This window comes from Nicotiana tomentosiformis, chromosome 12 (assembly GCF_000390325.3).
Source record: "Nicotiana tomentosiformis chromosome 12, ASM39032v3, whole genome shotgun sequence".
Lineage (NCBI taxonomy): Eukaryota > Viridiplantae > Streptophyta > Magnoliopsida > Solanales > Solanaceae > Nicotiana > Nicotiana tomentosiformis.
Window position 1 is genome coordinate 2,177,370 of NC_090823.1, and position 10,763 is coordinate 2,188,132.

General features: G+C 37.0%; 1 protein-coding gene across 3 annotated transcripts; it reads left to right on the plus strand.

Annotated features, from left to right (window-relative positions):
* The first annotated feature begins 2,827 nt into the window (after positions 1-2,827).
* On the plus strand, positions 2,828-8,927 carry LOC104112063 (uncharacterized). Of its 3 annotated transcripts, none has more exons than XM_070192303.1 (3): positions 2,828-2,993; positions 3,757-3,869; positions 6,480-8,927. In XM_070192303.1, the coding sequence occupies exon 3, from the start codon at positions 6,780-6,782 to the stop codon at positions 8,739-8,741; it is 1,962 nt and encodes a 653-aa protein (XP_070048404.1). In that variant the 5' UTR covers positions 2,828-2,993; positions 3,757-3,869; positions 6,480-6,779; the 3' UTR covers positions 8,742-8,927. The 3 variants fall into 3 exon arrangements, with proteins under 3 accessions (XP_070048404.1, XP_009620188.1, XP_070048405.1); XM_009621893.4 differs by lacking the exon at positions 3,757-3,869 and having other exon boundaries at positions 6,480-8,472; positions 8,554-8,927; XM_070192304.1 differs by lacking the exon at positions 3,757-3,869 and having other exon boundaries at positions 6,480-6,655; positions 6,688-8,927.
* Positions 8,928-10,763: the final 1,836 nt, after the last annotated feature.

Sequence of the window (10,763 nt, forward strand, 5' to 3'; positions counted from 1 at the left end):
CCATATTTCGAAGACATGGAAGACAAGGATCGGGCGCAGCCCAGCCGAAGCCAAATTTTTACTACTCCACCAGCAAAAAACAAGCAAGTGGAAGCCATCATAGACCATCAGTTGGTCCGTGAAAAAGGATGGGGTAATTCGAGCGCACAGTTCCTTGTTCATTGGAAAGGAACTTCGCCAGAGGAGGCATCGTGGGAGAAGTACGAAGATTTATGGCAGTTTAGGGAACAAGTCCACAATTATCTTCAGTTGTGCGGCGCCGGGGTCGTCGCCATTTCAAGTAGGGGAGAGTGCACCGCCCCGCCGTCACACCTATTAATTTTTCGCAATTCCAGCGATGGCATGGCTTGTCCGAGCCCAAATCTCGGACAGACATCAGTGGGAAAACACTTGGGGCCACACAGAAATCATGAGATGCCATCAGAAGGCACCTTTGACAGAAAGGTAGCAGACCAAGGGACAAGCAGACCAAGGGACAAGCAACCGAAAGTGGGAAGACATCTTTGACCTTCTGGGCCATGGTTGACAGTAGGATCCCTCTAAGTCTGCTTTTCCAGCTTTCCATGCTGGAATGCACCAGGCTGCTGGACAACCTTACCAGCCCTTCCAACCACCCCCTTTGTATAGCCATTTTAGTTTCTATAAATAGGCTTTATACTCATTCTTTGTAAGCATCAGATATTGCATAATACAATAGAAAATTGGCACTTGCCTCCCAAATCTGAGTCTCTTTCTTTCATAGCTTTCTTGCTTATTTCGTGTGATTGCCATTGCTTAGCACGATTGTGCTGTTTATTGTCTAAGGGCTGAAGCTAAGTAGCAGTCATGCTAACTTCACTGTCCTCACCGAACCCTCAAAAAAACGGTTCCGTGACATATAGTCCTATATTAGAGAATCGTAGTGTATCACGCCACTTGGTGATTGAAGTGGCGTAGTGAAGGGTTTCTCACAATAAAATACACTCAATGTGATGGTGTATTTAAATTTCGAAAGTCAAACGAATTCTTTTTTGACTATAATTTTTTCCTATATTTTTTTAACTATAATGAATTATTAATGTACGTGCTTATAATATTTTACGTAGTTTTTAAATATGTAAAATTTACTTCGAAATACTTAAATATTCTATGTCCAGATACACGATTAAAAAGGACAGTCTGATACACAAAATATCTTACATTCACGCAGGATCCATGAGAAACCGCACAACTAAAAGTATTATATAAATAATCTATCATAATGCAATCATTAATTATTATTTTTACTGCTAAAACATGTGACTTGTAGGTCATATATCGAGTATATCCAAATACACGATCAAAGTAAAAAATTGAATTTTGGAAAACGGAAAATATCACTCAGAGACAGAAAAAGTATATTAAGAACTCTCCAACCAAGAAACAACAAAAGGAGGCGGCTACAACAGTAGAGGCACAACGATCGGTGTCGAGCCGCTGCCAACTTTATTATTAAGCGAATATGAATATTAATATTAAGTGAATATGATAGGATGATTTGATGATAGAAAAGAAAATTGTTGATTGACAAAAGGAGGAGGACACGTTGTGTTTGTGGAAATGCGTGAGTGAAGTTTGATGTCAAAAAGACAAAGTGTCAGGTGTCTTTGTCCGCACAGCAAAAGTCCCAACCTGACCTTTCCACTCATCAAAGGGATAAGTCACTAGTCAGCAGCCACGCCAACTATTTTCTTGATTGAACTATTGTACATGCACTGTATCACAAAATTTACTACACCATTTAATCATAATTAATTACTCCCAATATAATCTATCCCATGACTTTAATAATTTAATATATAACATGTTTATGTTTGACCAAACTTCTATCCCTTTACTTTTAAGAGAAATTACTTTTTTCCGTTTAAAAATTTGGTCAAATAATTTAATTTTTAGCCAAAAATACTTTTAGACAAAAAAAAAAGCTTGGTCAAACAGACTAATAATTTGATACGAATGTAGATAAACTTGTGTTTTTCCACTCTCTTCGGTCCATTGTATGTGTGCTTTTGCGAAAAAGAAATTGCCACTCATTTTTTTCACTATAAGAAGTCAGGAAACATTAAAAGAAAAATTAACTAATCAACTTCACTCCTACTATTTCAAGAAGGTATGTATATCATTTGGTTAGTTATTTAGAGACGCGGAATTCGCCTCTGGCATAAATGCAGGGTAAGATTGTGTACAATATCTAGACGCTTATTATTCGGCATTTTTCTGAATCCCGTATATAGTGAGAACTTAGTGCACCGGATTGTTCTTTACTCATTTAGAGATGAGATAAGAGTAATTTAACCAAAAACCTCGATAATATTATTATATCTTTTTTAAATGTCGTGACATTATAGTTACGATATTACTGTAACTATAAAAGTATGTTATCAAAGGTAAAATAAGGAACTTGAAGTTTATAAAAAATTTAATATAAAAATGAGATATTATTTTGAACATTTAAAAAAAGAGAGTATCATATAAATAAAACCCAAGGAATAATTTTCTTAATAATTTATCAAAATCTTAAATGATAGGACTAGAAAGAGTAATCAATAGGTCACTGTTTGGATCCTAATGACTAGGTACTTATAAGTACATTGTTTTTTTAATCATTTGATATTCAATGGATGATTTCAGTATCAGTTGACTAATTCGAATTTGCATGACTAAAGTTCATTTAAGAAAAAATTTCTTTTATTTTCAAGGCTCAAATTATAAATATTTATTTAATTAAAAATAAAGGTTAAGTAAAAGATAAAATAAAAGTGGAGCAAGTTACACATATATATACCTACTGTCCTCATAGTGTGCTCATTTTCTTGTCTCTCCCTCGTTAGCTGCCCTGTGCTCAGCAATCCCAATAAGCCTTACTTCCTTCTCTCTTAATTTCACTGTACATATATACTTTCTTGGGTTTTAACATAATCCCCACCTGTAAAAACTTCTCAAAAAAATAAGAAGAAAATCCCCTCCTGGAAAAGGTACTTTTCTTGAATCTCTAATCTCATTTTCAAGCTTTTGTTCTGTTGATATGTATTCTCTTAATTGATTGGTTTACTTATTCAATAACTTTTTCATTTGAGCCATGCCAGTTAGTCTACTTAGCTTCAATTTCAAGTTTTTTTATGGTTCAAGAATGAAAAAGGTGGGATTTTTAGCTGAAATATGTAATCTTGAACTTTAAGAATACAGTTAGAAGCTCGTATAATTTTAGCAATTTCCATTGTTTTGCTGTTTTTACTTTGATTTGGACAGTTTTTAGAAGTTGGGTTTTCCAATATTTATCCTCATATTGCAAAAATTTTAAATTTTCAACATTTGTTCCCTTTTGGAAATATTTGCAACATTTTGTCCCAGATTTTGAATTTTCTTTTGTTGTTTCTCTTGATTGGTTTACTTATTCAATCAGTAACTTTTTATTGAGACATGCCAATTGATCTACTTAGCTTCATTTTCAATTTTTTTTGTTCAAGAATGAAAAAGGTGGGATTTTTAGCTGCAATCTGTAATCTTGAACTTTGAGAATATGGTTACTAGCTAGTGTAATATACTTCCGCAATTTTTCAATGTTTTGCTGTTTTAAGTTTTGACCTTTTTTAGAAGTTGTGCCTTCAAATATTTATCCTTGTATTGCAATTTTTAATTTTCAAGTTTTGTTCTGTCTTTTTTAAAAATTTGCAACTTTTTGTCTCCGATACGATATCCTGTTTCTATTGTATTATCTTAATTGCTTTATTTATTCAGTACTTTCTCCCTTGAGTTGAAGGGGAGCCTTGGCGTAACTGCTAAAGTTACTGCCATGTGACTAGGAGGTCACGGGTTCGAGCCGTAGAAACAATCTCTTGCAGAAATACATGGTAAGGCTGCGTACAATAAACTCAACCCTTGTGGTCCGGCCCTTCTCCGGACACCGCGCATAGCGGGAACTTAGTGCACCGGGTTGCCCTTTTTTTCTTCATTGAGTCCTGTACCTCAAATCTGTTTTTTTCCCCCGGAAAGTAAAAGGTGGGAATTGTGATTGAATCTGTAATCTTGAACTCTGATTAGAAGCTAGTTTGTTTTACAATTACTCCTTGATTTGCTATTTTAACTTGGATTTGAACATTTTCTTGGACATGTGTCTTCAAATCTTTATCCTTTAGCTAGATCTGAACATCTGTAATAAGTTTGTTCTTCGATTTTTTATGCTTATGTTGCAATATTTTCTTCTGATATATTGCTATAGTTTTCTACTGGAAACAACCTCTCTCGCTCTCAGGGTAGGGGTAAGTCATGCGCACATACTACCCCAGTGGGGAATCACTGAGTTTGTTGTTGTTGTTGATATATTGTTATAGTTGTACTTATCAAGAAAAAAAGATAATTGTTTAGTTGTATCTTGGTTATGTCTGGTTTAGATTATATTGTTTGTATTTGGGGTATTTAGAGCATCTCCAATGCTGCTGCATTTCTCCAAAATGCAGTCAGTTTTTGCCAAAAATGTGGCTCCAATACTCCCCCATTTTTGGCTGCAAATGGGGGATGATTCATCTCCTCCATTACTATTCATCCTTACTTTATTATTATTTTTATTATTTGACTCTTTTAATTTATCTCTTTATATATACCTAATTATGTTTATGTAATATCTTTATAATATTAATTTTACATCTTAACTTTGACGTATAATTTTGATAAATTAATTTTCGTGCGTGTGGAGGTCGAGTATTAGGGTTGTAGGTTAGGATGTAATTGAGTTTACCTTACTTCGTACCTTTGTGAGGCTAGTATGGTAGGGGTTTTGCCGATGTCAGCTAGTGGCAATGTTGTGTCTTATTACTCTTTTGTTTTCAATAGTGTTGCGTCTATTTACTTTCTATCACGTTTGCTTTGCATCTACTTTCTCATTTACATGTTGTTATTTTTCTTATGGTTTCTATTGGTGATACTGATATTGTCTCTTTTCGTCTTCTTGAGCCGAGGGTCTTTCGGAAACAGCCTCTCTACTCCCTCGGGGTAGGGGTAAGGTCTGCGTACACACTACCCTCCCCAGACCCCACTAGTGGGATTTCACTGAGTCGTTATTGTTGTTGTTGTTGCATTTATTATTTTTATATAAAATTGTAAGTTAATTTTATTAGAAGTTATAATTGTACAAAAAATATATAATCATCTCAAAAAATGAATGGTGCAAATATAAAATATTAGATGTTGCTAAAATTGAAAGGTGCGAATATAAAATATTAGATGTTGCTAAAATTGAAAAGTGAAAATTGAAAATACATTAAATGAAAATACATTAAAATTGGAAATACATTAAATTAAAATACATAAAAATTGAAACTACGGTAAATAACATAATAACTTGGTAGGGACCTATGTCGTTTCCAGATACACCAAAATCATTATAGTATTGAGTAAATGGGGTCGAGGATTGTTGTGTTTGTGACTGTGGAAATTGTTGACTTCTTTTATACATTAATCGTTGTTGTTCTTGTCACAAAAATTCACGACGAGTCGGATCGACAATAGAATCCACATCGATCATTAAAATTTTATGTTCTTCTTTCAATTTTTTTAGTCTTAAGTTTTTCTTTTTGAACAGTCAAAACTTCATTTTTTGTCTCAGTTGCATTATTCATCGTTGCAACAATCCGATTATTTTCTGATTGGACAATCTGATGAATATGTAAAAAAGAAAAAAAAGATAGAATTTCTTTAATAGAAATAAGAAAATAAAATTTAAATAAAAGATAATAATATAATATTGAAGAGAGAGAAGAATATAAAATGGAATATTCTTTTTGGAGTAAAAAATGGAGTAATGGTTGGAGTAACTTTACTCTATTTTGGAGGAGAAAATGGAGGCAAGGGTTGGAGATGGCCTTAAAATCCTTATCATTTTCCTCATTTGTCTCCTGTTGATGCACTCTTGAAGCTGGATAGCGTGGAGGAAGCAAAAAAGGAAACTGAATCTCGAGTGCTCTGCTTGGATTTCAAATAGTTCGGCTGAAATTTTCGATTTAAACAAGCAAGTAGGAAAGTGTATGTTAAGCAATATGATTCATTAGTAAGGTAGACCATGAATTAAGGTGATCCCCTATTTGCGTAAGTAGACAAATTCATGTTTCTTCTTCATGTCCTGCTTTGCTAAGTTTGCCTTAGTCGATATCCTTGTAGTCTTATGTTATCTCCGACAGCAAAGTTATCAAGCTTTAAAATGATTTAAATTTTTAATGCTAATGAATCTGTTCCTTGTGGTTTTATGGCAAAATCAAAGTGGTTTTTTAGCTTGGATCAATATGTAGTGTGATTGGTAATTTTTTTTATTTGCTTGGCGCGTTGATTCAGTTAAAGAATGATCTTCATCTTTCTGGTTTGCGTCTGCAAAATCCTTTCCCTTTCATATTGTCTCGACCTTGTGTCTTATATACGGTGGATGTGTGATCTTAGATCTGCTCAGTAATGTAATTCAATGTGTTGTGCAGGATGATTATTTGTCATGACTTGACGCTGGAGGGTCTGACGTTGCACAAAGTTTTACTCCTTAGGTGCTGATTACAAGAACTTGGAGTAAAGTTTGATATCTAATAATGGATAGAAAGGATACGTCAGGATTCGTAAGCGGAGGTGGGATGTGCTCTTTTTGACGCATCTAACCCTAGTTTAGCACTAACTAATTCTTTAGCCCGGAAGTTTAGCCTCTTAACTAATTCTTAGCCTGGAAGTCAGGCCAACTGTTCTTTTGCAATTGAGATTTGGTTCAATAGTAGTGTTGCATCCTAGTGATGGATCCCAGATTGCACTATTTGGGATTTGCTGCAAACCCGTCGTTACATGCATCCAAGAATCTGGGCAATTCCATCCCAATTGGCGGAGCTGCATCTGAAGGTGGTGATTGTGCTGATACCACACTGCGACTTGATTCTGTTGGGTCCTTAATACCTTCATTCCCTGCCCCAAAGGAAATCAAATGCAATTGCAGCTCAACTCATGGATCTATTGATCAGCAAATTGATTCATATTTATGTCTAAGCTTAGGCCATTCATCAACTTCCATGGAAAGTATGTGGAGTTCAGGCATTCTATGCACCTCAATATCTCCAGCGAAAGAAACTCACGAGTCCTCGATGGACCTGGAAGTGGACTTCGGTCTTTATCTTGCCAATGAGATGACACCAAGGCCGAAAAGTTCAGCTATCTCCATTCCAAAAGTACCTGACGCAGGGACTGCAATTGATCTGGAACTGAGTCTTTCCAATAGTGCTGCTGAATCTGATGTTACGACTGTGCCACACAGTTTTTCTGGAGCTTTTCATACTGATGAAGTATCAACAGGTTCTCATCAAAATACTGGTAGCTTTTTTCATCCGTTACATGCGCCACACGACAAAGAGTCTAATTACTTCTCGAAACAGGCGATAAAAGAAGTTGAGCCATCTCCAGTCTTTCCTGATCCCTCCTCAAGTGTAATAACACATCCAAAAAGCTCAGTAACCTGTACTTCCGGGTCAACAAAGCAGCAGCGCAACAGTGGTATCAAACAGTGTCAGTTCAAGGGATGTATTAAAGGAGCAAGAGGTGCTTCTGGCCTTTGCATTGCCCATGGCGGAGGCCGTAGGTGTCAGAAACCGGGTTGCCATAAGGGAGCCGAGGGTCGAACCGCATTCTGCAAGGCCCATGGCGGTGGTAGGCGGTGTGAATTCCTAGGGTGTACCAAAAGTGCAGAAGGACGCACTGATTTCTGCATCACGCATGGGGGTGGACGCCGTTGCAGTCACGAAGGCTGCACCCGCGCTGCCAGAGGGAAGTCTGGATTATGCATTAGACATGGTGGGGGCAAGAGATGCCAGATGGAGAACTGCACGAAAAGTGCGGAAGGACTCTCTGGCCTCTGCATTTCACATGGAGGTGGCCGGCGGTGTCAGTACCCCCAGTGCACTAAAGGGGCCCAAGGAAGCACCTTGTTTTGTAAGGCCCACGGTGGTGGGAAACGTTGCACATTTGAAGGGTGCAATAAGGGCGCAGAGGGTAGCACACCTTTCTGTAAAGGTCACGGGGGAGGGAAAAGATGTACATACCAAGGAGGTGGCGTTTGCCCAAAGAGTGTGCACGGAGGGACTCTCTTCTGTGTGGCACATGGCGGTGGTAAGAGATGTGCTATGCCAGAATGCTCCAGGAGTGCTAGGGGCCGGACAGATTTCTGTGTGCGCCATGGTGGTGGTAAAAGATGCAAATTCGACAGCTGTGGAAAAAGCGCTCAGGGAAGCACCGATTTCTGCAAGGCCCACGGTGGTGGAAAGAGATGTTCATGGGGTCAACCTGGTTCTGAATTTGGCCAAAATGAGAGTCCTTTTAACTCATTTGCCAGAGCAAAGTCTGGACTTTGTGAATCTCATGGTGCCCTGGTGCAAGACAAACGTGTTCACGGTGGTGCCACTCTAGGGGCTGTCGTCTTGGATTCAACACCCAAAAATCCCGGTAAGATGAAGGAGATTGTCAACGTAGAGGATATGTATATTGATATCATGAAGATGGGAAGTAACATTTTGACATCTACAGGTTGGAAATATTTTGAGTTTAAGGAAGGGAATACGCCAGTTGGTGGAAGCTCATCATCAGTTTCCGAGGGAAGAGTGCACGGAGGAAGTTTGATGGCAATGCTGGCCGGTGGCTCTAGCCACACCTTAAACAGCAGCAGGGGCACAGTGACTACATCCGAGCCAGGGAAACCTTTTGGTAACGCCTAAAAACTACACGCGAGACACACTAGCCGCTTCATCCTTGCATTTCGTTGTAAGCCTTGAGAATTCCGGATATTTGTGTCAATTTTTCCTATCAACCTTATTCTCCATTATGGTGATTGAGAAGCTGTTATCTTTCATTTGTGAAGTCGGATTTCGACTTGAACCTACTATTGTTATAGTACAACAACATATCCAGTATATTCCTATAAATGGGGTCTGGAGAGGATAGTGTGTACGCAGACTGGCCTTACCCCTACCTTGTGCATGTAGAGAGGCGTTATAGTACATAGTAGTAATAAGGGGAGATACTAGGCTGAAAGTTAGTTTAAGAGTTTGGTATCCAGTATTGGCTTAATGTACATTTGTACATAGCTGTTTTCTTGTAGTTTTGGTGTAAATATTTTGTGGTAGTATGAGAACTCATTATAATTTTATTTCTATAGCATCCCCCCCACCCCACCCCCACCCCCGATTTTAAGTAATCAAACTTTGCCATTATTCAGTATTCAGTGAGTCAATGCTTTATTATATGATCTTAACAATAAACTATCTTTGTCCTAAATAATTATTTACTACAGCATAATTTGTGGGGCGCTGTTGGATGACATAATTGGATTATGTTATTCCTAACAGGCAAGTGGCAACTGGCAAGCTAAAGAAGTCTATGGGTGTGTTTGGTATAACAAAAAATGTTTTCTGTGGAAAATGTTTTCAAGAAAATATTTTCTTAGAAAACAAGTAGTAATTTTATTCATTTTACGGTGTTTGGTACGCAAATTAAGGAAAATAACTTTTCAAGAGTATTCATAAATAATTTAGATACAATAAATATGAAGTCATAAACTTTCGAACCAACAACCTTCCGAACTCACAAATTTCATAAACTTCTGAACCGCGAAATTTCGAACCCGAAAACTTTATAATTTCTAAAACTGTAAACTTCCTAACACATAAACCTCCGAACTTATAACTTTGGAACTTGTAAAATTTCGAACCTGTAAACTGAAAGATGAAAAAACTAAAAATGAAAATATATATAAAAAATATTTTTTCCCGGGGAAGGGGGGCAGGGGCGGGGCCGGAGTGTGCAGAAAAACGAAAAAACAGAAATTTAAAATTACAAAAAAAAACTTTTTTTTTGTGCGGGGTGGGGGCAGTGGGGCGGGGGTGCAGAAAAAAAGAAAAAAACAGAAATTTAAAAATTACAAAAAACAAAAGTAAAAAAAATAACTTTTTTTGTGCGGGGTGGGGGCAGTGGGGTGGGATTGCAGGGCGGGATGGGGTGGGTGGTGAGTGATTTTGGAGAGAGGGGGTGGGGTGGGTAGGCAGGGAGTGGGTTAGGTGGGTGGGTATGGGGTGTAGGGTGGGTTAGTGAGGGTGGGAACAGAGCGAGGAAGGTTGAGAAGGAGTTTTGGAAAATATTTTCGCTTATCTTGATAAGGAAAATGGGTTCATAAGGAAAATATTTTCTAAAACATTTAAACCAACCAAACATGAAAAAATTGAAAAATATTTTTCGGAAAATATTTTCCTTCGTACCAAACACACCCATATCTCAAAATATTAAAGGTTTTAAGGAAAAAATTTGCAGACGAAAAATTAGATTAAAAGGTGCTAATATAAAAATTGGAGGGCTATTTTTTACTATTCCTTTCTTTTTGGTTTCCAAAGCAGTATCTGGTATCCGTTTTGATCCGATTAGTCCGAATTTATACCGAAAAATTCCACTTTCAGACTAAAATATTTCCTACCAAAAACGATTTTATATTCTATGTTTAAATTGTGGACTTGTTATTAAGGATGAAAAAGTATTATTACTCAATCGTAACATTTAGTGGTAGTACTATTCTATCTAGCAAGACAAATAAGTGTCTATCACAAATATTAAAGGTTGTATAGAAAAAATACAAAAGAAAAAGAGAAAGATTAAAGGAAGTAATAAAAAAATATTACAAGGCTATTTTAATTTTAGCTAATTTCATTAAAAAAAACTTAGCGTTGAAACTTGAAACAGAAGAAGTTGAC

What these genes read in the sequence shown, in the direction of transcription:
- LOC104112063 (XM_070192303.1), top strand. Translation starts at nt 6,780, where the DNA reads ATGGATCCCAGATTGCACTATTTGGGATTTGCTGCAAACCCGTCGTTA.